The following is a 27,880-nucleotide window of genomic DNA, read 5'->3' as shown; positions in this document are numbered from 1 at the left end:
GTCTGTCTCATATGGAGGTGGCAGATGTTTCCTTACGGAAACAGGTTTTTCATCCTGCAGAACAGGCAAACCAGTCAGGAGGACACATGAAATTGACAGGCATAATACACCATGAAGAATTAAATGACCTGTAATAGTATTGATTAGGTTTCAAAGTTGCCAAATTACTTGGTCATTACATGCGATTGAGCTTAACAGCAATGGGAAAAAATGTGTAGAATCAAGTCATAAATTTTATAAGCACTTAGTAATTCCTGATGTGAAAATATGTCAGCAATAAATATAGGGTTAAATTCATTGAGCATCAGTGTGCCCACCATGAAAAAACTTACTCCTTTCTCTCTTGTTGACTTCACTTTTGTTATTCATTACAAGTCTTCAATCTTTGAATTTTACATTGCTTCCTCATCTCTTTTAAATATAGGTTTCAAAGTCTACACAATAAACATGTGAGCTGAACAAAGATTTCAACTAATACAAAAGAAAAAAATGTTCTACTTCTTAATTGTTACTGTGTATATATATATATATATATATATATATATATATATATATATATATATATATATATGTTTATTACGTTACCTTAGCTTTAATTTCATTTCATTAATGTCACTATCTTGAAGCAGATTTCATTTATTAACAAATTAATTTGGCATTATGAAGATAGAAATGCACAATTGCTTAAAAATAACATATGTCAAATTATTATTATCATTATTACGTAACAATTCCATGGAGTCCAAAGTCTCATCGAGGGAGGGTATCTACTGTATAATTCTCCATCTCCACCAACCGCAACTACCTGAAACTCTGGAATGCTTTATCCAGTCAGTTGACTCAAGATGTTGGCCTTTCAACGTCAATTTCAATTTGGAGAATACAAAATGTCTGTTGGTGTGAGGTCTGTAAGTAAGCAGGCTGTGGAATGATGTTATTTCATGATTTGCCAAAAACTGATGGATTACTAATGATGTGTGTGCGGTCACATTATCATGATGAAGCATCCATCGGTTTTCCCTCCAAGCATCAGGCTTTTTTTCTGATAGCCTCTCGAAGACGTTGCATTACCTCAAGAACAATGCCCTCAGAATAAAAAAAATAAAATAAAATAAATAAATAATAATTAAAAAACCTGTCATCATCACTTTGCCATTTGATTGTGCTTGTCTCACTTTTTTGGGTCATGATGACTCTTTTTGACACCTTCTGTGACAATTGAGCTTTTGTTTCGACATCATAGCCATAAACCCTCATTTCATCTCTTGTATTGGTGTTTTTTAAAAAGTTTTCATCCTTATAACTCGACTGAAAAGCTCTTAGCACACATCAATTCGAACTTGTTTTTAATCATCAGTCAAAAGGCGAGGCACAAATTTAGCTGTAATACAACGCATTACAGCCAAATTTTGATTAAGAATCTCATGACAGACAGTTTTTGAAATGTGTACTTCTTTAGCTACCTCACAAACGATTAAGCAGTGGTTAGAACAGATGACTTCTCGAAATTTTGCAACATTTTCATCAATTGTTAATGTTGATGGTTGTCCTGAATGGGAATCATCTTCAACTGAAGTTCAACCATCTTTGAAATGTTTCCACCACTCATGCATTTGAGTCTGGCCTAAAGGCTGACTCAAATGCTGTTTTTAATATTTCAGATGTCTCCATGAAAGTTTTCTCAATTTGATGCAAAACTTCACACAAATTCATTGATCATGAAAATTGTTCATTTTAAACACAACAAACAATTACCAGACACACCGGACATGTGTTGACAAAAATAGACGTAGTACAGTAACGAAGCCCAATATCACGTTTCAGTTTTCACTGCATGTTTCGTATGCTGCAATCTAGTGGCAGAACTTGTTGGTGCAATAATTCAAAAGTTTGGGAATTTTCTGGATAAACCTCATGTACTTCTGACAGATTACATATAAGTGGTTTGGAGTAAGTGTTGTTTAGTGAGAGTTTGGAAATGCAAAACTAGAAATATTAGGGAGGTTGCAATCAACCATGTTTCTGGCCATCCCTGTGATAAATGAGCATGTATATAGAAATGATTATGCAATTTCACAGGTTTCTGATTTGAATGGGTTGGTAATGACATTACACTAGAGTAAGTGTGGGTACAAGGGGATGGGGAAATGCATGTACACAAATGCAAGATGTATCAGGAATCTGGGTGAAGAGTTTTTGGAATTGGTAAGCTCGACTTGGCCAAAAATTATAGTACATCAGTGAGACCTGGTTGGCTGAAAATGATATAGTTACAGGGATAGAATGTAAAGGGTATTGTATTTTCAAGGAGAATAGAAGGAACAGGACAGGAGGCAGGGTATTGCTGATGATACTTGCAGAATTAGAACCAACTAAATTAGAAGTTAAAGAGGATATGAGATCTGAGGGAGATGGTTCATTTGAGACTGTCTGGTGCAAGAAAGAGACAAACAGGACAAAATATGTCATTGTGTGTGCTGCTGAACGAAAGGACCAGGGGATCCACAGGAAGATGAAGATGCCATGTATCAGCAGATTAGTACAATGAGTGTAGGCCAAACAATTGTTATGAGAGACTTTAACTATGGAGGCATCGATTGGAGAGAGGAAAGGGGGCATGACACAATAGCAGTGGAATTTATACAGTTTCTAAGGAATAATTATATGAAACAGCATGTTATAGAAGTGGGGAGACTTGAGTGTGTTGGATCTGATAATAGCATCAGAAGATGTATCCATAACTAAGGTAGATACTCCGCCTCCAGTTGAGGAGATTGGCCATGTGGTCTTGTTCTGAGAAGTTGTTGCCTAACACTGAGTTCTCTGTCAAAAAGGGGTTTATGTTCAACTATAAGGTTGGTGATTATGAGAGATTCGATAGTCTTTTTGGAACAGTTCCATGACTTGAAAAGTTACAAGAAAGGAATGTCAGTTGTGCATGGAAAGTGGTCATATATTTACCTTGAGAATAGCAGCATCAGACTGCATGCCCAAGGTCAGAGGATAAACCAAGTTGGAATTAAGTGGATGAGTAGGGATATAAAGCAAGATCTCCAAAAAAAGAAAACTTGTGGAGATGGGCTGGCCTGGTTGGCCAAGTGGTTAGTGTATTCACTGTCCAGCCAAAAGGCTTCAGGTTCGAATCCCACTGTGGACATAGATGTTTGTGATTGTCTGTGAAAATACTAGTGGTGGTGGTGGGCAGTAGATAGCATTGGTGTAGATGATGAGGTTCGCTGTTGTTGATGGATTGAGTGGTGGAGATTTAGAGTTGTAGAGTAGGTGTCCTCCCTTGAGGAGTCACTTAATAATAATAATAAATAAATATAAAGAAAAAAGTGATCATCATACATGTGGACAGTACAAAGTGCAAGCAAGAAGGGTGACTAGTATTGTAAGAAAGGCCAAAGTAAACCCAAAAGATTTTTTTCGTTATGTAGCAAGTAAGACAAAAAATGACTGTGATAGAATAACTTTAAACAATACTCATGGTAGGAAGGTGACTGAACCAAAAGGAATAGTTGAGTTGCTGAGTGATCATTTTACAAAGGATTTTATAGTTGCAGATGTTACAGAGATGCATATCAACATTGAGGTACATGAACAGGAGGTGTTCAGCATATTACAAAATATGAATGTAAACACAGCAGTGGGACTGGATGGCATATCAGTCCGTGTACTACATGAATGTGCTAGAGAATGTGAATGTGAATATAGTGAATGTGCATTGCCTCTGACAAAGTTGTTTAAGTCTCAGCTCTGACAGGGCTCAAAGGAAGTGGAAAGAGGTATAAGATAGTACCACTGCATAAAGATGGCTCCATGACAGAGGTAGCAAACTACAGACCAATTAATATATCGGGGGTGGTTGTTAAAGTATCGGAAAAGTGGGAAAGATAAAATACAACAGTGGGTGGATAGGGATGCAGTACTTTATAGTGGACACCATGGCTTTGTAAAGGGTAGGTCTTGTCTTAGTAACTTATTCACATTTTATAATAAAGTGACAGCAGAATTGGATAAAGATAATGGCGACACATGATACTGCTCGATTTTGCCAAAGCATTTGACGGAATACTACGTGGAAAACTATTACAAAAACTGGAGCAAATGGGAATGGATATGAGGCTAGTAGCATGGATGGGGATAGCTGACAGACAGACAGACACCAGAGAGTAGTATATGGTGGAGTGGAGTCTAGGAGAATGATGGCGACTAGTGGAGTACCTCAGGGTTCGGTACTAGGGCCACTACTCTTTAATTTATATATCAGTGACATAGGGTAAGATTTAAGAGGGAATGTTTAGTTGTTTGCTGATGATGCAAATCTGGGGAGAGCAATAGTAGTTGATAAAGGTGATGTAGATATCCTGTAGGATGATTTAAATAAATTGGCATTGTGGGCAAAGGCTAATGATTTTCAATTTAATGTTGCAAAGTGTAAGGTTATGCACTTCAAGTTGAAAAGGTTGCATATTGGTGTATTCTCGGAGAATGATGGTAAGTACCCCATGAGTGGAGTACCTCATGGTTCGGTACTAGGACTACTACTAGTAGTCAAGGTTGCATCTTGACTACTTCTGCACAGATTTCGTTACCAGAGTTTCTTAGGAACCAGGAGGTGGCAGAGAAGATTCAGAGACAAGTGAATTCAATGTGAAATTCAAATGAAAACAAGAAGATTCAGTGACAGTGAATGAGTATAATGAAAGATATGATAGGTTTTGTGTGTATAATAGTTTATTTCTCCCACAATGAGTGTCTTTTGTAAAAATCTTTAAAATGTAATTGACATAAATGAAATAGAATATGTAATAATAATCAGTTATTTAAATGCAACAATTGACACTGTGTTTACATTATAACTAATAAAGAAATCATGCCAGAAAAAATATTGATATAAGAGTTGCAACATCAGAAGATATAAGTTAGTTCTTGGAAAAATAAAACTGTCAAAGAATAAAACAAAACACACACACACATCATACAGAGAAGAACAATATACAAGATAGAATTAATCCAGGAAGAAAGTATAAGATACCTATACCAGAAAAGATTGTTTTATTAACTAGAAACATTAGAAGATAAAAACAAACAGAGTAGAAGAGAAATGGATAGCCTTTAAAGACATTGTATATGAAGCAGCAAAAGAAATATTAGGAAAAAAAATAATGAGTACAGAAACTAATTGAAGTTGGACACCGTGGTTTAAAGAAAAAGTAAAAAACTTAGTTAAAGAAAAGAAAACCACATTTCACAGATATCTACAAAAACAAATCAGATACCTCAATTTATATATAAAAGTACACAAAATAAAGTAAATAATGAGATAAGGAAAATTAAATAGGAATACTGGAATGCCTACTCCAAAGAATTAAAACACAATTTTGTGATACTCAAAGAAGAACCTAGAGAATACAGTAATATAATCTGAAAAGAAAACACCACAGATATGAAAGTTCTAAGAAAGATTAGAAAGTGAACAGATGGCATCAATGGAAGTATCATATTAAAACTGAGGATATTAGGAAAGAACTTGACATTGTTAGTATTCAGGAATGTGTTAGCAGAGCTAATCTCAGATGGTATTGTCACTTAAACAGAATAGGAAAGTATATTATTATTTATATGGGTACGCCATGTAGTCAAAAGACTCATCATGGGAGATCCACTCTATCCATTAACATAATACTTATCATACATCTTAAACCTATTCACTGTTGGGATGCTCACAACCACCCTGCAATCCATTCCACTCATTCACCACTCTCCAATAAAAGAACCTAGTCCACACATGCACCTTTACTAACCACACTCTTAGACAGCTTCCAACTGTGACCCTTCGTTTCTCCCCTTACTCCTCATGTATTGAACATTTTTTTCTGTGTCAATCTTATACCATCCCTTTAGTAAGTTTCTACCATGTCCCCTCTCCTCCACCTGTCTGCCAAATTCTGCAACCCATGCTCTCAGTCTATCTTCATAGGGAACATTCTACAGACCTGTCACCAGCTTGGTCACTCATCTCTGAATCGTCTCCACCACTTCCTGTTCCACAAGTGACCAAATCTATGCACACTAGTCAACATATAGCTTAATTATAGTGTAATATTTTTTTCTATCCATGTGTGTTGTTTCTATTTCTCCTTGCTCTAATTTTTGTTTTAATTATTAATTTTGTTATTAAGGTTCAGAGCAGCACGTCCTCAACTGTCGCTGAACTCCATGCTGCTTTGATGGAGGAATGGAGACAAATAACACCTAATGTATGCTACGCATTGGTGGAAAGCCTCCCTCAAAGGGTGCAGAAAGTGATCAAAGCCAAAGGTGGACAAACCCGATATTAGGGTTCACCTGCTGTGTGCATGCGTGCGTGTGTGCATGCTGCATATTCCATTACTGGTCTCATTAGTGTAGTGTAAGTAGTTTTGAGGATTTTTGGCTTTGTGCCCCAATTTGTTCCACAAAGCCTTTTCAATATGTTTAATTTTTTTAGAGCTCTATTGGAAGTGTTAGAGATGTGTTGTGCAAAACTTAATTCCTGATCAAGCGTAATACCAAGGTATTTTGGATTTGCGACTTTTTCAGTTAGCTTGTTGTTGTTGATCATGACTTTGGGATTGTAGGAATGTCTATTTTTCCTGTCTGTACTAAAGATGCTTAGTTTTGTTTTGTCTGGGTTGATTTTGAGTTTAAGTTCATCTGACCATTTTTCTAAGATTGTTTAGAATCTCCTCTGATTCTTTGATTTTAGCACTAGTGTGCCAGATGGCTATATCATCTGCATAGCAAGTTACTTTTGTGTCTTCTGTAAGGTAGGGATGAATGTTATTGACATATAAAAGGAATAGTAAGGGACTGAGTACTAATGTAAAATATTTATTTTCTTTTATCTGTCTATCTACTTCTTTACTTAAATTTATTCTTGCCCACCCCCTTTTTTCTGTGGTTAGTTAGACCTCGTGTTTAAGTCTATCTAACGTAACAGTCCCTGAGCAATTGCACAATATCAATTAAGAAATTTATTTGATCTTAATGACTGTGCCACTTAATTGATCCTTTTAAGTTTCAAAGTCAGGGCGAGAAGATAACAAAAAATAAGTTAATACTTCTATACAATATCTTTATATACAAGTTGTAGCTCTTAACTTTTCTCTATTCCCACAGGTGCATTGGCTAAGGAATGAGAACCAGGTAATTGCAAAACAAAAACATAGAATAAAAGCCAAAAGGCTATTTTTCTGGCAACCTTAATAATAATGAAGGGGATACAAATCCTTTGATGTTTATCTGCCAGTAAGCGAAAGGATTTGTATACATCAAAGGATTTGTATCCCCTTCATTATTATTAAGGTTGCCAGAAAAATAGCCTTTTGGCTTTTATTCTATGTTATAATATACAGGCACATCTTTATGGCATTCGTATAGTGAAGGTATGTAAGTTCTTTTCACTTAAACCTTGTTATCTTCCAAGGTCTACCTACTCACTGATGAGACCTCAAAAAAGGTTGAAACCGGTCTGGGTAGTGACCTCTCCTCATAATGTAATTACAGTATTACATCCCCTAGGGGCTGTGTTTTTACATAATGAGAAAATATCAAGGATAGTGAGGGAGCTTGCTCCACTTTTGATACGAGTTGCCTTGGTGTTGTACTACCAAGTGGTTACTTACACTTGGATTTTCCGATAGTTTTTCGGTATGAAACTCATAGATCTTAGTCCTAGTTCTTAGAGTTTCGCTTACTGGCAGATAAACATCAAAGGATTTGTATCCCCTTCAAAACAAAAACATGTTTATTATCAAATTAAAAGATATGATACAGAGCATATGAAAGTTGATTAAAGATTAACTTAATTAAGGGCACTTTAACACACAAAATTATTTGCTGTCTGAGCAACAGAAACTTTAGTGCTTTCACTATCAGAAAATAACTTAATCACTTAATCAAATAACATAATCAAAAGCACTTTAAATGTTCATTGCCAATCACACGATATCGCGTGATGCGAGTTCTCACCAAACGGCCGATCACGCGTTATCACGTGGATGTCGCTAACTAAATAAAAAAAATTTGCCCACCACTTGAAATTCCAATTTTCAGCTTGGCAATGAATGATACGCGTGATGCGAGTTCTCACCAAACGGTCGATCACGCGTTATCGTGTGGACGTCACTAACTAAATAAAAAAATAAAAAAAATTTGGCCACCACACGAAATTCCAATTTTCAGCTTGGCAATGAAAGTGTTAACACACAATATTACTTGCTATCTGAGCAACAGAAACTATAGTGCTTTCACTATCAGAAAAACCTAGTGTGCCTTGATATAAAGGTGTCTTCTATGACACAACTTGCTTACAAGCATGCATAAATATTCCAGGAGGGATTACATTGACTTTCTTCCAACATATCCAATTCTTAATTGATACTAATTCAGACATTATCACAAGCAACTTATGAATTAGACATACTTAACAATACAAGTTCTTCCCTTATTCAAAATTCAATGTAACCAGCAGTTAACAGGTAACCTCTCTCAATCCTTTACGATTTTGAGTTACTTACTTGCTAACAAACTTGACAGGAAACTCCGATTTATTCTGTATCACACATAGTGACTTTCGTCCGGTCAATCCTCGAGAGTTTTTCTTCGTTGGATGCACTGGAGTTCTGCTGTAGCTACCAGGAGCCTAGAGCGAGCTACCAGCAGAGAAACATCTGGCAATCGGCAGTGGGAAGAGTGATCATCCTGGAACTAGGGAAGGAGCCCCCATAGACCTTGTAGGTGAAGAGCCAAGCAAGTGACCAAGGACCAAAAAGCCTAGAACAATGTGCTGCATTGCCTTTTATTCCATTTTCCTTCCTTTTCTTAAGTAAGAGTATTTCTGGATTAGTCAGAAGTAATGAAAGAATTGACGTCATCTCTGGTCTCTTGATGTTAGGATTTTGGTGGTATACTGCACTAATCCGGCTTAACTCCTATTAAGCTTTTACAAACAAGTCTTAAGTGCAGGTGCATTCTAACAGTAATTTATTCTTTTATATTTCTACATCTCACTAAGCACATTTTTTTCTTATAAATTCAGACAAAAAAAAATTGTAAAATCCTTAGCGAAAATCCCCCCCAAAAATTAATTTCTCGCGAGATTTTACACTGAGCCCTGGGGAACACCAGCCCAGGTTCTCCACTCTCTTGATATTGCTGCATCGATTCTAACCGGGATCTTTCTTCCTCTAATGAAATCAGCAATCCAGATTAAAGTGTTTCCTCTAATTCCAATATCATGTACTGTTTGTATTCATTTTTGATCCAAACACGATCGAAAGCAGCAGTCATATCAAGGAATATGGCAGTTATCGTTTTTGTTAGTTTTTCCTGAAATGGGTCTATTATTGTTTGGCAGAAGTGGAATAATTGATCAGTTGTTGAATGACGGGCTCTATAGGCAGTTTGGTAGTAGTTAATTTTTTTTTTTTTTTTTGTCAGCCAGTGCATGAACCTGGAGTGTATGATTCTTTCAGTAATTTTACAGAGTATGCTAGTTAATGCGATAGGTCTATAGCTTTGACATTCTGCAGCATTTTTGTCAGGTTTCAGGATGGGTACAATAACTGATTTTTTCCATTCTTTTGGAAGTTGGCCTGTTTGCCAAGAGGTATTGGGAATGTCCAGATGTTGTTCTTTGGCGATTTTGCCAAGGTGTTTGACCATATGACCAAAGATAAGATCATTACCAGGAGATTTATTAGGTGCAGTTTTCTCGATTGATGAATTTAGTTCACTTAGTGTAAATTCTTTTGAGAAGATATCATTAGTTTGGTATGTTCTTGCTTGTTTTAGTATTTTACTTGTGAGTTTATTGAGGGTGTTGTCCTCTCTGTTATACTGAAGTTTGGAGTTGTTTGAATAGGTTTTTGCCAGTGTGTTTGCAATTTCTTGATCTGTAATAGCTTGTTTCCCAGCATTTATGATGAAGTTTGTTTTCTGTTGGTCCTCTGTTTTTCTACATTTTTGAGTACTAAATTGTTTCTCTGGAATACGAGTGTACTTCAGTGGTTGTTTTTGAAGTTAGTTGTTGTTGCGATATTGTGTGTTTTGATTACCGAAAGGACGGGGTCAGAATCGAATGCATAACGGTGGAAGACAAGATGAAGCTAAGTTTTCATTACTGTATTTTGTATTTAGTTTTATTTCATTTTATTTATTTATATTTAGTGTACTTAAATGTTTTGTTTTGCTTGTAATTGTTTGTACTTTTTCTTTTATTTTCAGTTTGTGTGTCATCTTATTTTGACACTATTTTGAATAATTAACGATTATTCTAGTAGTTCCTCGGCAGTAAGGAATGATGGCGGATTCAGCTGCAGTCGCAAATGGTGTATCACCAAGTCCTCCGCCATTTAAGAAATCTATTATAAGTAATATAATAAGGGACTTTGTGGCATGCAGTACTTGCAGCATAAAGTGCAGAAAGTGTGAGGAAATAAATGCATTAGATATATCAATAACCGACCATGTTGCTCCAGGAATGGGAAATGAATATAGGAAGACGAATAGTGTGATAGGAGAGAATGAAGAAAGAAATATGAATGAAAAAATAATAGTTGATAGTGTGGAAGGTGTGAGTGGGTGTGGGAAAGGTGCCCATGGAAGGAAGGAAGGTAAGATAGTGCCATTGCATAAGGGCGGTAGCATACTGGAAGTGTCTAATTATAGGCCAGTTTGTTTGTCACCAGTAGTTGCTAAGATCTTGGAGAAAGTAGTGAGGGACCGTATACAACATTGGGAAGATGAGGGTAATGTTATCTGTGAGAGTGAACATGGATTTGTGAAAGGGGCGCTCTTGTTTTAGCAGTATGCTAGCCTTTTATAATAAAGTTACAAGAGCATTAGATGAAGGAAAGGCATATACTGCCATTTTCTTAGACTTAGCGAAGGCATTTGACAGGGTGCCACATGATAAGCTGATATTTAAGTTGCAGCACATGGGTCTGGATGTCAGATTGGTCAATTGGATTCAGGATTGGCTGTCTGATAAGTATCAGAGAGTTGTGTATCGTAGGGCAGTTTCAAGGAGGCAGAGGGTTACAAGTAGGGTCCCACAGGGCTCAGTACTGGGACCTATTTTGTTTAACCTTTATATCAGTGATATTGTCAGTGGATTGCAATGGGATATTCAGTTGTTTGCGGATAATACGAAGCTGGGAAGGATTATTAGTAATAGTGCAGATGTGGTAGCCCTGCAAGAAGATTTGAATAAGCTAGATAGATGGGCAAATGAATGGGGGTGTCGGTTTAATGCAGCAAAATGTAAGGTCTTGAGGTTTGGGAAACATCGATGGGACACTGCATACTCTATGGAAGAATAATACTAGAGGAAGTAGGGGAGACAAGAGATCTGGGGTTGATGATTGATAGAAACTTGAAATTTAGGGGGACATATTGCAAAGGTGGTGAAGGTAACACAGAGGATTGCTGCAATAATGAGAAGGACACTGACCTACAGAGATAAAAGGATTATCATTCCATTGTATAAGACTCTGATCTGACCACACTTAGGCTATTGTTCTCAGATTTGGTCCCCAGGATTTGAAGGGGATAAATTAACTGTGGAAGGGGTATAAAGGCAGATAACAAAGATGGTTTCAGGACTGTACAATGTTAGTTATGAGGATCGGCTGAGGGAATGTGGACTGCAGAGTTTGGTGCATAGAAGAAAGAGAGGTGATATGATTGAAACTTTTAAATTGTTGAAAGGTGGTTACAAGGTTGACACTGGGGAGTTCTTTCGCTTGGTTGAACAGCTGGAAGGAGTGATGAGAAGAGGCCATTCCTGGAAGCTACGAAAGGAAACCGTGAGCAAGAGGGTGAGGAGTGGTTTCTTTGCATGTGGGGTGGTTGAACCATGGAATGCATTGCCTGATGGAGTGGTTTGAGTGAGAACGGTCAATGAGTTTAAGGAGTGGTATGATAGACTTTGTGTTTCTTAGGGGGCACCTCTCCTCGATGAGTCTTGATAGACTTTGTGTTGTTTAAGAAGGACCTCCCATGATGAGTCTTTTGACTCCATGGAGGCCTGGATAATAATAATAATATTGTTGTCTAGGATTCTAATAATGTTCCAGTGTTGGCTGTCTTTTCTTGGGTCCAGATTACTGCAAAGATCTGTCCATTTCTCTTGTTTGCACTTCCAAGTTTCCTGCTCTGTTTTATGTGTTATGTCCATTAATTTCTTTCTGGATTCATCAGTTTTATTAATTCTGAATTGTTCATTGATATTGTCTCTTTCTCTAATCATTGAATCAATATTGTGATCGTCCAGTATGGTATCCAGGTATTTTTCCGTTTGCCTCTTGGTATTGTTGCTTTGGCAGCTTTATTGATGTGTGAAGTAAGGATTTGTAATTTTCTATCAAGGTTTCCAGAGACAGGTTCATCTTGACAGAGGCACTCCAAGATTTGAGTAAACCTTGTCCAGTCAGCTTTTCTGAAGTTCCATGTCCTTTTGATTTGCTGTTCTTCATCAATCTTGAAGTTTAGTGTTGTTATTATGGATCTATGGTCACTGATGGCATTTCCCAAAATTTTCCATTGTGCACTTGATGCAATGCTATAATTAATAGCTATGATGTTAATAGCAGATTCAGTTCCCGTAGTTTTAGAAAGATAGGTGCTCTGTCCATTGTCATTTATGAGTTCCAAATCTGTGAAGAGGTCTTCCAATTGTTGACCTTTATGGTCTAAATCGGGGGAGCCCCACATTGGGCTTTTTGCATTTAGGTCACCAAGTATGATGGTTGTATCAGTTGGAGCTTCGCTTAGCTTTTCAATGATGTCTGTATCAATATTTATATTATCAGGGTGGTAGACATTTGTGATTGAAATAGAATGGTTTGGTAGGTGTATTTCAACAGCTTAAGCTTGGGAAGAAGTCCGACCACACCTCCTCATGCCCCCCCCCCTTAACCGTAAGCTTTTGACCAAATTTCTTAAGATCTGATTTCAAGGTGACTAACGTGGCAACGGCATCCAATTTTCCAATGAAGAGTCATAGAAAGATTTGGTTGGAGAGCAGGTATGCTAACCAGGCTGGCAAGTATGATACTTTAGAATTTGATAAAATTTGTAGAGAAATTTATTTGTGTTTTTTTGAAAACCTGAAGATTGTAATCCTTTGGGAAGACTGTTCCAATGAACAGAGATGTAAGAAATGAATGCAGAGAATGAAAAGTTGGTTCGATGAATTTGGAGTTGAACTGTAGTCTGGAGTTGAAATTGTTTACTATCATATTGAAAATTTTTGATTTTGGTGTTTTGGACAGTTATTAGTAGCTCACAAATCAGAAACTCATGCTATTAGCTGTGCTGAGACCATGCACCTGCAGTAATAATCATTATACAGGGTGTTTTAAAAAGAATGTCCCGATTTGAAAATTGTATATCTCTGTTTTCATTATTTGTTAAAAATAAAGACGATATTATAGCACAGCCTATGATATAATATTATATCATAGGCTGTGCTATAATTATTATTATTATTATTATTATTATTATTATTATTATTATTATTAAACAAGACCTCATGGAGTCAAAGACTCATCTAGGAGGTCCTTTTATCTCACACACATCTCATCATACGGGGTCTTAAACACATTCAAACTCCTTGCAGACACCACACTCTCAGGCAAGGCATTCCAATCATTCACAACTCTGCACGAAAAAAACCTGCCTCTCACTCCCCTACTCACACCCTCTTTATACAGTTTCCAGGCATGACCTCTGGTTCTCCCCTGATCTCCCACTATTCTCTGTAGAACTTCTCCACCATTGATCCTATAACAACCCCTTACCAACTTGTAGGTCTCTATCATATCTCCCCTCTTCCTTCTCTCCACTAGACTCTGCAAATTACATCTTTTCAATCTTTCCTCATACTCGACATTCTAGAGGTCAGAAACTACCTTAATCAGTCGCCTTTGGACCCTTTCCAACATCTCTTCATCCTTCTGAAAACCAGGTGACCAAATCTGGGCACAATAGTCCATGTGTGGCCTAATCAAAGCCTTATACAATGGAACAAGAATCTCCCTACTTCTACACTTCAGTGTCCTCCTCATCATTCCCAGAAGTCTTTGTGTTGTCTTCACAATTTTGGCCATGTGTCCCCTAAATTTTAGATCCTTATCCACTATCACTCCCAGATCTCTTATTTCCTCTACTTCCAACAATATATTCTCACCAAGCATAAATTCTGCATCCCATCTTTGTTTTCCAAATTTTAAAACCTTACATTTTGTAACATTGAACTCACATCCCCATTTGCTTGCCCAATCACTCAATTTATTCAAGTCTTCTTGCAAGACCACAACATCTTCACTACTCTTTATGGTTCGTCCCACTTTGCATCATCTGCAAACAACTGAATATCTCCATCCAAATCTTTGCCAATATCATTAATATACAAGTTAAATAGTAATGGCCCTAAAACAGATCCCTGAGGCACTCCACTAGTGACTTTCCTTTTCCTGGATATTGCACCCCCATACACAACTTGTTGATACCTATCAGATATCCAGTCTCCAATCCAATGCACTAATCTAATATCCAACCCCATCTGCTCTAGTTTGACTGTCAACTTATCATGAGGTACTCTATCAAAAGCTTTTGCAAAATCCAAATATATTACTGTGTATCCTTCTCCTCTGTCCAAGGAAGCAGTCACTTTATTGTAATAAGTAAGTAGATTACTAAAACACGACCTCCCTTTAGCAAATCCATGCTGTCCATCAAAGATTATACCATTGTTGTCAACCCAACTCTGGATCCTAGTTCTCACAAGCTTCTCCAACAACTTAACCACAACACCTGACACACAGATAGGCCTATAGTTTGATGCTTGAGTTCGATCACCTCCTTTATGAAGTGGCACAATCTTGCCCTCCTTCCACTCTTTAGGGATTTGACCAAGTGCAAGACTCGTATTAAAAAAATATGTCAACGCAGGTGTCAACTCTCTGGCACATTCCTTCAGAATACGCGGTGATATATTATCAAGTCCCACAGCCTTATTTACATCTAGTTTACTCAACTCCCCAAACACCTCTTCCTCACTTACAGTCAGTCTCTCCTCCCCATCATCAACTGCTCTTAATCTCTCCATGAAGTCACATTCACAAGATTGAAAGATCTTTATGAACTGTTCATTAAATATCTCCACCACACATTCTGCAACAGCTGTCTTTATACCATTTCCTCCAATCAATGTCATCCTTCCATAATCATTCTTTCTTTTGCTGGCTACATATCGAAAGAACTCCCTAGGATTCTTTTTAGCTTCATTAGCTAACTGCTGTTCATACCTCTCTTTAGCTACTCTCACCAACCAAGTCACTCTCCTTGCCTGGTCTTTGTAGAACTCATGAAATTGGTTACTTCCACTTCTCTTATGCTGCCTCCACAATGCCCTTTTTCTCTGTATTGCATGCTTAATCTCTTTATTCATCCATCTCACACCTAACTTATTTAACCTTCTCACCCGTGGTATACATTTAGACATTGCATCCACTAAATATTTTTTGAAAATCCCCCAAGCTGCATTGATCTCTTTTCCAGCTAACTCCTCATTCCATGCTACACCTGCAAGCTGTCTCCTGAGCTCTTCATAATCACCCCCCTTGTAGTTCCACATATACCCTTTTTTCACTGGGGTCCTTGCACTGCTGGCAACCACCCAAGTAATCACCTCATGGTCACTTTCACCAATTGGTGGATGATTTGATACCTCATTGATAATTACATCCTCTGATGAGATGACCAAATCCAAGACCCTTAATCCTCTTGTGCCCTCTGTTACATACTGTCTGAGGTAGTTATCCCTCAAAAACTCAAGAAACTCATTTTCTTTACTTCCAGTTGCTATCTCTTCATTCCAGTCTATATTGCCATAATGATCACCCTTTTCTTATTTGCTTGGCTTATTTGACTATACATTTCACTATCACCACCATCCACATTACCAGGTCTATAACAACATCCCACCAAGTATTTGATTCTATTCACCTCTATCTCACACCATACTGCCTCAAAACCACTGGCCCCATTTCCCTCTTGCATCTCTACCTTGTATGGACATAACTCTTTCTCTATCATCAATAGCACTCCTCCTCCCTTTTTACCCCTTCTATCCTCACGAAACACATCATACCTTTCCATCTCTATTCCTGTCAGGATGTCATCCTCATCTAACCATGTCTCACTTATTCCGACAATCTCTGGGTGCACAGACGCAATTAGTGCAACCATTTCATCCGCCTTGTTTCTTATACTTCTAGCATTGGTATACAAACACAACAACTCATTTCTGGATCTACAGCTAGTTCCACTGATACCACTCACTCGATGTGATCTGTCCATGCTGGACTGGGGCCATTTCCCTTTCTGCTTCTTCATTTTAGAACCCTTTGCAATTCCATCTGTTTCCTTTTGATCCCTGATCATCCCATTACTTTCCTGCCTACACATTCTCTCACCTCCTCTTGGAGCATCCACCTTTCTCACGCTGTGTATCCCTGTCCACCCTGAGCCTCGCCGTTTCCCTGCTCCTCTTGCACACCCATTCTCTCATTTTCTATACTCATACCACTCACTTCCACATTCATTTCCACTCCTTCAATCTCTCCTGTCTTACTCTCCTGCTCTTCCACATCACTCCCCTCTCGATCTGATTCATTCTCTCTATTCACTTCTCTACCTTCCAGCAGCAGTCTCTCCAAGCGACTCACACCATAACCACTCAAATGCAGTCCATCGCTCCCATACAGCTCACTTCGTCCCTCAAACTCATTCCACACATTAACAAACTCTACTCCCATCTCCTCACACATTTCAGCCAGAATATCATTCATAATCCTTGCTCTCCGCCTCATTTCACCACAATCATACCTAGGCAAGACTCAACAGACTGACCACCCTTCCTGTCACACTATTCTCCTTTATCTTTCCAATCAGTCTCCTGACATTCATTTTGACATGCTCTTTGTTCTCTCTCAAATCATTCGTACCAATTAATACAATTAACTCTTTTGCTCGTTCCCGCCTCATATTCAATGCCTCAATCACTCTACTCATTTTTCCGCCTGGAAAACATACCTTGTGCATTTTATCCTCTAGCACACCTTTAATAATGGAGTCGCCATACAACGCCACTCGCTCATCTTTTGTTATCTCTTTCATGCCATCATGATTTATTTTAATAGTTTTGACCTGAATTCTCTTAATTTCATTCCGCATCCATTTCATTTCTTGCTTCATCCAATCCAATTCACCTTCTGAACCTCGCGACACATTCACTCTATCATTAAATCTTTCTAACTTTCTAACTCTCGACCCCCTCTTCTCACTTTCCCTCTCATTCATCCTTCTTTGTTTCCGTACTTTCGGTCCAACATACGTCCAACTTTCACTATCATTCTTCTCACTCTCACATATCTTTCTTTGTTTCCGTACTTTCGGACTAACATGCGTCCAACTTTCGCTATCATTCTTCTCACTTTTACTGTCATTCATCTTTCTTTGGTTCAGTACTTTCGTTCCAACATGCGTCCAACTTTCGCCATCAGTCATTCTTTTTTCGCTATCATTCATTCTTTTGATTTTTTTTACTTGCGATTTCTGCACCACGCCATTTCTACTTTCATTCGTTCTCTCAATTTCGTTTCTTTCCGCCTTACTTTCGTCCCTTTTAACATCCGTTACGGTTGTCAAATCGCTCTTTTTCTTTTTTCCTGATTTTTTAACATTTTTTGGCCTGTCTTACCCGCCATCCTTCTCTTTCAAACGTGCACTCGCGACACTATCGGTACTAGCACTTTCTGTCATCAACTTCATATTCGCATTCATCAATTCCTCGTTCAGGTCGCATTTCGCACACACCCTTCTTCCATCCGCGCTAAACATCCACAAATCATTTATGTAGTCGAAGGAATACATATAACAGACCTCACACTTAACGAACCGACTGAAATCCAAATTAAAATCATGGAATGACAATGCCGCCGCCATTTTTTTTTTTTTTTTTTTCCTGCAGGTTACTAGGTCTAATATTAACGTTTTCGTATTTAGTTTAAGCAAGAAAAAAACCCCTTCTATCCTCACGAAACACATCATACCTTTCCATCTCTATTCCTGTCAGGATGTCATCCTCATCTAACCATGTCTCACTTATTCCGACAATCTCTGGGTGCACAGACGCAATTAGTGCAACCATTTCATCCGCCTTGTTTCTTATACTTCTAGCATTGGTATAAACAAACACAACAACTCATTTCTGGATCTACAGCTAGTTCCACTGATACCACTCACTCGATGTGATCTGTCCATGCTGGACTGGGGCCATTTCCCTTTCTGCTTCTTCATTTTAGAACCCTTTGCAATTCCATCTGTTTCCTTTTGATCCCTGATCATCCCATTACTTTCCTGCCTACACATTCTCTCACCTCCTCTTGGAGCATCCACCTTTCTCACGCTGTGTATCCCTGTCCACCCTGAGCCTCGCCGTTTCCCTGCTCCTCTTGCACACCCATTCTCTCATTTTCTATACTCATACCACTCACTTCCACATTCATTTCCACTCCTTCAATCTCTCCTGTCTTACTCTCCTGCTCTTCCACATCACTCCCCTCTCGATCTGATTCATTCTCTCTATTCACTTCTCTACCTTCCAGCAGCAGTCTCTCCAAGCGACTCACACCATAACCACTCAAATGCAGTCCATCGCTCCCATACAGCTCACTTCGTCCCTCAAACTCATTCCACACATTAACAAACTCTACTCCCATCTCCTCACACATTTCAGCCAGAATATCATTCATAATCCTTGCTCTCCGCCTCATTTCACCACAATCATACCTAGGCAACACACTGACCACCCTTCCTGTCACACTATTCTCCTTTATCTTTCCAAGCAGTCTCCTGACATTCATTTTGACATGCTCTTTGTTCTCTCTCAAATCATTCGTACCAATTAATACAATTAACTCTTTTGCTCGTTCCCGCCTCATATTCAATGCCTCAATCACTCTACTCATTTTTCCGCCTGGAAAACATACCTTGTGCATTTTATCCTCTAGCACACCTTTAATAATGGAGTCGCCATACAACGCCACTCGCTCATCTTTTGTTATCTCTTTCATGCCATCATGATTTATTTTAATAGTTTTGACCTGAATTCTCTTAATTTCATTTCTTGCTTCATCCAATCCAATTCACCTTCTGAACCTCGCGACACATTCACTCTATCATTAAATCTTTCTAACTTTCTAACTCTCGACCCCCTCTTCTCACTTTCCCTCTCATTCATCCTTCTTTGTTTCCGTACTTTCGGTCCAACATACGTCCAACTTTCACTATCATTCTTCTCACTCTCACATATCTTTCTTTGTTTCCGTACTTTCGGACTAACATGCGTCCAACTTTCGCTATCATTCTTCTCACTTTTACTGTCATTCATCTTTCTTTGGTTCAGTACTTTCGTTCCAACATGCGTCCAACTTTCGCCATCAGTCATTCTTTTTTCGCTATCATTCATTCTTTTGATTTTTTTTACTTGCGATTTCTGCACCACGCCATTTCTACTTTCATTCGTTCTCTCAATTTCGTTTCTTTCCGCCTTACTTTCGTCCCTTTTAACATCCGTTACGGTTGTCAAATCGCTCTTTTTCTTTTTTCCTGATTTTTTAACATTTTTTGGCCTGTCTTACCCGCCATCCTTCTCTTTCAAACGTGCACTCGCGACACTATCGGTACTAGCACTTTCTGTCATCAACTTCATATTCGCATTCATCAATTCCTCGTTCAGGTCGCATTTCGCACACACCCTTCTTCCATCCGCGCTAAACATCCACAAATCATTTATGTAGTCGAAGGAATACATATAACAGACCTCACACTTAACGAACCGACTGAAATCCAAATTAAAATCATGGAATGACAATGCCGCCGCCATTTTTTTTTTTTTTTTTTCCTGCAGGTTACTAGGTCTAATATTAACGTTTTCGTATTTAGTTTAAGCAAGAAAAAAACCCCACACTAATAATATCGGTAGCGTACAACGTTTACAGCCGCTCTTACTTTAACAATTACGCATATATACTTAATTATTCCTAGTAAAACTTATCTGAATCAGGAGCTCTTCAAAACACATTCGTAGCGCTTGACCCACTAGCGCCCCCTCAATATTGTCTTTATTTTTAACAAATAATGAAAATTAATAATGAAAACAGAGATATACAATTTTCAAATCGGGACATTCTTTTTCAAACATCCTGTATATTATATAATGATTATTACTGCAATAATCATATATTAAGTACATTGTATAATTGTTGCTTTACAGGATTTTAGTACTGGTAACATGGATAATTTTTATTCTTTTGTTTCCCCCCTTTGAATATTAGAAAAACTGATAAGTAATTCTCAAATTTAAAAAAAAAATAATGAAATTGGAATTATCCAGATTCATTCTTAGTAAAAATATCATTTTAATTCTACAAGAAGTTCTAGTATTATAAAGTGTCTTAGATTACCTGTCTGTAAATAACAGTAAACACATAAATTAGTTTGGTTTGATTAGCATATATTAATTTCAACTATTCTTCTGATGCAGGCTGTTATTTCTTGTTTATATACATATAGCCAGCAAATATTCTTCTAGATGAACATGGTCATGTAAGAATATCAGACTTAGGATTAGCTTGTGATTTTTCCAAAAAGAAACCTCATGCTAGTGTGTAAGTAGTTTTTATTTTTAATTCTCTCATTGAATTTCTTAATGGAAAAGCACTACACAAAAAGATTTTTTTTAAATGATTTAAATTTTTTTTAACTTCTTATTTAAATGTTTTTCAGAAATTAGAAATTTTTCAACAACTTTTCATAGGCTATTGTATAAAACGTTTTTAATGAACTAACTTATTTTAAGAATATTTGACATTGTTCAGAATAATTTTATGAGTTACATTTGCATAAATGCATGCAGAGATTTCCTACAGCATAGAAAAACAAAAAGTAATAAATTGCAATATTTGCATTGTTCAGTGCCTTTTGTAAAATACATAATTAACTGTAAGAATTGTTTTATAATGTTTTCTGCCCATAGGCAATTTATTTCAGAATTTTAGCTAACAAATTTTAGTCAGATTTGGTGTTTGGAATTCATGCAAAAAATTGTTGAATCGTTCCAATTTTTGGAATGTAAAGAGACAAGTGTGGCTACATCTCTTCAGCCTGGATAGAATTTAATAATAAAAGTTTTGGTTAGGATACACCAAAAATGTTCTCTATGTTGTTTCAGTTTGGTTTCATACGCGTGGATAGGCTTATGTGTTCGTCAGACATGTTGTAATAGATTTCACGGTATGATATGAACACAGATGGATAAGAAAATTACTATTTATTAACTTAGAAGCTAATATTTCCAATTGACCCTACACACAGGATCAATTGGAAAGAAACAAAAGTAATGCACAGAAGCTTCTACAAGTCAGAGAGGTTGTTCCTGGAATCAACAGAAGCCTTAAAACATACTCCAAACCTTAACAAGTATGGCTGTATAAATCTACCAAAGATTTGGGAGACAGTCATCCTAAGACCAAATTAATATTTATTACTTTTATATTATTTTATATTTTATTTTATTTTTAAAACTTTCTAAGACTATCATTTGGACTACTATTTCAAAACTTTGAATTTTTTTTTTTTTTTTTTTTTTTTTAAACCTAGATGGCACCATATTAGGACTTTAGTCTTGTGTTGCCCGCTGCAATTACTTATACTAGCCCCACTGTTACACCGGATTGTGGTTGGCTTGCTTTTGTAACAAACTTTGTGTTGTGTGCTGTGAAGATGCTGGATATAATACCAGTGAAATATTAGCTTCTAAGTTAATAAATAGTTATTTTCTTATCCATCTGTGTTCATATCATACTGTGAAATCTATTACAACAGTTTGGTTTCAGTAAGAAATTTTTATTGACAAAATTATTGTTAACTGTAATAGTTCCAGCTTATCCCATCCCATAACACTTCATGTCTGGTTGCCGAAGCATCTTGGAGTCAGCCAAAAAGAGCATGTGATGACACACAAAGCTGAGGTCTCACTCCTATGGTATTCAGTATCTCGGACATGTTCATCAATAAGTTGTACAATCAATTTTTCTGTCTGTCCATAATAAGATGACTGGCAATTGGCACCATAGCTGATATACACCTGAATATTTAAGTGTGCTATGTCAAAGTTTTGTGAATTGGATTAGTGATCTCATCTTGATAAAAGGAATAAATACAACTTTGTTTCCACATTCTTTAAGTATTTTAGCCATTGTTATGGAAATAGATCTAATATATCGAAGCATGGTGAAGCCTCTGTTTTCCTCTTCATTCGAAATATCTTTAATGAGAGAGCACCAGTAGTCTTCTTCATAGATATATATTTACACACACACACACTGCTTGGAAAGAAGTCAATGGGCACCATAATATCCTATGTGGCTTACTTTCCACAAGCGTATGATAGCAATCAAAGGGGATTTTGGATCAGTCTTCCTGTAATGAGGTCCTGGAACGTTGTGGGCAGACTTTCCTTGACCTCACCCAATGCTCCAGTTTACCCCACAGATGTTCAATAGGGTTGAGATCAGGACTCTGTGGAGCCCAGTCAGTGGTGACATTCATGTCCACAAACCATGTGGTTATAGCAGTGGCCTTATGGTGCAGTACACTGTCCAGATACATCTCAGAGTTCAATGTTTGTGGCACCACAAACAGAGGTCCAAGGCCATGCAAGGAAAAAATTGGACCATAACATCACACTGCCACCTCTGAATTTCATAGTTGTGGTCATGCACTCTAGTAAGAGACATTCACCAGGAATCAACCACACACACACACACACACACACACCTGTCTATCTGCTCAGGTAGAGGGTCTGGTGTGATTTGCTGCTCTATAACACAGCTTTACAAACTTCCATCTCCCACTGTATATGATCTTTGCATTACCTGAATCAACATTGTCTTCAGTGGGGCTTGCATGTTGTGGTCCTACCATGGAACAAATGTTGTGATCCTTGGTTCTGAAGTTTTTGGGCAGATTTATGTTCCAGTCAATGCCCAGAACTCTGCATTCAAAAACCCAGAAAAGCTGCCATTTGTCAGCTACTATATATTATCCTTCATAGCTTTCTATGGTCATGTTCGGTGAGTGTAGTGGGTTGTCCACTGCAAGTAGCACCTGCAGTTGACTCCTTACACTTCCATCTCAGTATGGCATCACTGATTGTTGGTCTGGGAAAGTCCAATATGTCAACAATTTGTCAGAAAGATATGCCTGCAACATGATGTCATGTTGCAGGCATATCCCTTTAATTTAATTAATGTTTATATCACCGAAATGAAGCCTGTTGGCTCTTTATATTTAAGTAAGATTTACTTTAATTTTAAGTTATTTTTATAATCTTAACTTTCTTTTCATGGTGTTTTGGAATGATACACAAGCAACAGTTTTAATTTGAAATCACCATTGGCGTTACCGCTCAGAAGAAGGGTTAAATGGTCTTTGCAGCTTTGAATCCTGCTGCTCGCTTTTGTTTGCACAATATAAATGTGTGCCTTGGCATTCTCTTCCAGAAACGTCCCGTTTCATCAACATTAACAACTAGTTCAGGAGGATAATTTCCTCTTTCAATTATGGCTCTTAAAGTTGATGGAAAGGCTGAAGCAGCTTCAGTATCTGCACTTGCCGCTTCTCTGGTGATTCGAATGTTGTAGCAGTTGCTTCTTTTTTTAAATCTATTGAACCAACCTCTGTTCACTACAAAGTTTTTGCTCGTATCCTCTCTTTGTTTTTGAATATGACTAAAAATCCTTCTGATCTTTTCCATGATTATTGCCTGACTTAATGCATGTTGCATTCGGTTTCATCATCAATCCAAATGAAAAGACATTTCTTCTAAAACATTGCTTCTAGATCGGGTTACCTTTGTTGCAGAAGAGATTGTGGTTGCTGAACATTTAATTTTGTTCTTTTTTTTAAAATTGTTTGTATAGTAGAAGTAGACAAATTTAAAGCAGCTCCAATGTCAACTTGACGTTTACCTTTTTCTAATCGCTTGAGCACCTGCATTTTAATGTCTAGCGAAATGCTTTTTTGTATCAATTTTGTTTTGTTTTAACCTTTCGCTGATTGGTTCGGGTTCAGGAATAATCGTATTATATATGGCTCAAGGGGAAATACAGTGATAAATTGAATTAGCGTAAATTTAGCACTTTTTTAGGGTTTGGAAAAAGCTGCGTTATAGTGAATTAGCATTAAGCAGGGTGTTAAACGGGGTCTTACTGTGTGTGTGTGTGTGTGTGTGTGTGTTTAGGAAAATTGGAAGACAGTTTGGAGGGAAATTGTTGATAGAAGATCACTAATGATATATAAAAATTCATATAGTGCTGTCATAGTAGCTTGAATATCAGGCTACTATGACAGCACTATAGTAGCCTGATATTCAAGCTACTATATATAGCAAAAGAAGAAGAAAAAAAAAAAAATTTCTTTTGTTATTAATTGGATTGTTTTCACAAAACAGTTTGAAATGATAATTCAGTATGTGTTCCTCTACGCAGTAAGTTCCGTCAAAACAAATCAGTTCAAAAGTAATCAGTGAAAAGAAAAACTTTTTTTTTATTTTTTCAATTAAGTTTACTGTTTTTATTGATAAAACAATTTGATTTTTTTTTCTATATTGATAAATTTAATGAAATTTAGTATTTAAGATCATTATTAACATGTGGTAAGATTGTTTGCGAGGATGGAAAATTAAAAAAAAAAAAAACTATAGTGGACTCATTCCTCTCCATCTTTCCTTTCATGTTAGGCTCCATGGCTTGTCCTGGAAAAGGTAGAAAGTATATCAAACTTTCCCAGAGTGTAAATCAATAGATACATGACAGAATACAAAGAAATATGTAAGAAACCAAGCCGCATGTAAAAGTAGCTAAAAAAAAAAGTCCAGAGAAGACTGGTAATAATATAGAATAAGTATTATGAATGTATCAAAATATTCTGGAAGCTGTTGAGAAAGTTTAGAAATGGAGGAGAGAATACTTCCAAAAGAAACCAGAGATGATAAAGCTGATATAAAAACAAGATATTATGGATGTCTGCAGTAATTACATTGAAAGATTGTTAAATGAAAGCAATGATAGAAAATATTCAAGAAGAATGCAGCCAGGAGTATACATATCAATACTATACATGTTGAAAAAAATGCCATGAAGCATACATGTGAAAAGTCTAAGAAAAATTATGGAAACAGAAACTTCAGGAAGAACAAGCAAGTTTTAGGCTGAATTGGGGATTGTCAGGACTCAGATTTTCACTTTAAGACATATAGTTGCAAAATCGTGGAATATAACAAGGATCTGTATTTAAGTTTTCTAAATCTGGAAAATCAATACTATACATGTTGCAAAAAATGCCATCAGACAGTGGAAATCTGTAAGCAGCTAAATAAATAACATTTGTTCAGCAGTACTCAAATATAGAGGTAGAAACGTTTTACACTGGAAGAACTGATTAGTGCTTGATACATGATTAGTACCCACCTTTTTAAATGGGTACTATGCTCTTATAGTAACCATCTAAAAAGGGAAATTTAAATTGAATGTGGGAATTATGGAGGAGTTCTATATACTTGGTGTTCTAGATAAGATTTATGAAGCATACATGTGAAGAGTCTAAGAAAAATTATGGAAACAGAAACTTCAGAAAGAACAAGCAAGTTTAGGCTGAAATGGGGATTGTCAGGACTCAGATTTTTACTTTAGGACATATAGTTGCAAAATCATGAAATATAACAAGAATCTGTATTTAAGTTTTCTAAATCTGGAAAAAGGCATATAACAAGGTGCCAAGAAAAAGAGCTTTTCAAAATTATATAGGATAAATGGGATATTGTTCTTTTTTTCTACAGGCACCTCTGTGGAGTCCAAAAACTCATTGTGGGATACCCAAACTATCCACACAATCTATCATACCTCTCCTTGAAACCATTAACAGACAAAGCACTCACAACTGACTCTGGAAACACATTCTACTCATTCGCAACTCTCCAAGCAAAAAATCTAGTCCTCACACCCCTACTAACTACACCTTTATTCAATTTCCAGGGATGGCTCTGGCCCCTCTAGCCAAGTGTTGAAACATTTTCCCTGCATCAATCCTATAAAACCCTTTAAGCAACTTAAATGTTTCTATCATAACCCCTCTTTTTCTCCTATCAACCAACTTCTGCAATCCACACACTATCAATCTATCCTCATAGGGAACATTCTGCAGACTACTCACCATCTTGGTCACTCACCTTTGAATCTTCTCCACCACTTCCTCATCCCCAAGAAAACCAGGAGACCAGACCTGAACACAATAATCCAGATATGAATGTATCAAGGCCTTATAAAGAGGAATAACAACTTCTTCTTTGCTTTTTAATGCGTTCTTCAATAGCCGAGTAATCTTATGGGCTATCTTAGCAATATGTTATCTAAACTTTAACTCTCTGCCTGTCACCATTCCTAAATCTCTAGTTAAATCTATTTCCTAGAGTACAGTGATATCAATATGATTGATGACTTATAAGTCCCTCTCCTTGTCTGTTCTTTTTAATACTCATGGAATTGATTATTACCACTCCTCTTATGTTGCTTCCGTAATGCCTTTTTCCTCTGTATTGCATGCTTAATTTCTTCATTCATCCATTTCACACCTACATTATTTAACCTTCTGACTTTTGGAATACATTTAGACATTGCTTCCACTAGATAGTTTTTGAATATCATCCTTGCTACAACTGCAAACTGTTTCCTGAGCTTCTCATAATCACCAGCTTTATAGTTCCACATATACCCTTTCCTCACAGAAGTCCTCACACGGTTGACAGCTACCTAGGTAATAACTTCATGGTCACTCTCACCAACTGGAGGGTGATTTGACACCTCATTTATAATAACATCCTGTGATGAGATGATCAAATCCAAGACCCTCAATCCTCATGTGTCCTCTGTTATATACTACATGAGGTAATTTCCCTCAGCAACTCGAGAAACTCATTTTCTTTACTTCAGGTTGCTATCTCATCATCCCAGTCTGTGCTGCTGTAATTAAAATCACCCATAATTATTGCCCTTTTCCCATTTGCTTGGCTAATTTGCTTATACATTTCCTCAACATTACCAGTTCTATAGCAACATCCAACAAAATATTTGATTCTATTCACTTCTATCTCACACCATATTGCCTCAAAACCACTACCACTATTTTCCCCTTGCATCTCTACCTTATATATATATATATACAGTGAACTCTGTATTACTTGAACTTCAATTAACTGAGTAAATGATATACATAGCTGAATTATAAATTTCAGAGCCACGTTGTTCTGTGTTTCACCATGTGATGTTCCTGTTAACTGTTGTAATTTCGTTTGTTTTGTGTATGTAGGTTATTTAAGGAGTTATCAAAATTGATAACTCCTTAAATAATTGATAACTGTAACTTCTCACTTTTTTTTAACATCTGTTTTTAATTTCCATTTCTATATTAAAACATTTTATTATTTTGAAAAAAAAAATTTTTGATGTTCTGTTTTCAAAGATGTATTGAGTTTAAATCATGCTATGCTAAAAACCTTAAAACAAATGATGTTAATACGCAAAGTAGATACTCAATCCAACATTTATTTTCAAAGCTGAATGTTTGTAGAAACTATGAAAGTTTCGTACTTGAGAGCTTACGAAAATACAAAATGCACTAATAAAAGGTAAATATATAGATA

General features: G+C 36.9%; 1 protein-coding gene across 1 annotated transcript in view; it reads left to right on the top strand.

Moving 5' to 3' along the window:
* Gprk1 (G protein-coupled receptor kinase 1) overlaps window positions 1–27,880 on the top strand; it is a 598,843-nt gene that overhangs the window by 373,142 nt on the left and 197,821 nt on the right. Inside the window, exon 12 of the mRNA XM_090400057.1 lies at window positions 20,695–20,789. Within this exon, the coding sequence (XP_090256183.1) occupies window positions 20,695–20,789 (95 nt within the window). The remainder of the gene's footprint in view (window positions 1–20,694; window positions 20,790–27,880) is intronic.

The sequence above is a fragment of the Typopeltis vanoorti genome, chromosome 11, assembly GCF_054136105.1.
Source record: "Typopeltis vanoorti isolate ZY-2024b chromosome 11, IOZ_Tvanoo_1.0, whole genome shotgun sequence".
Classification (NCBI taxonomy): domain Eukaryota; kingdom Metazoa; phylum Arthropoda; class Arachnida; order Uropygi; family Thelyphonidae; genus Typopeltis; species Typopeltis vanoorti.
This window is presented reverse-complemented; position numbering and strand designations above follow the sequence as displayed.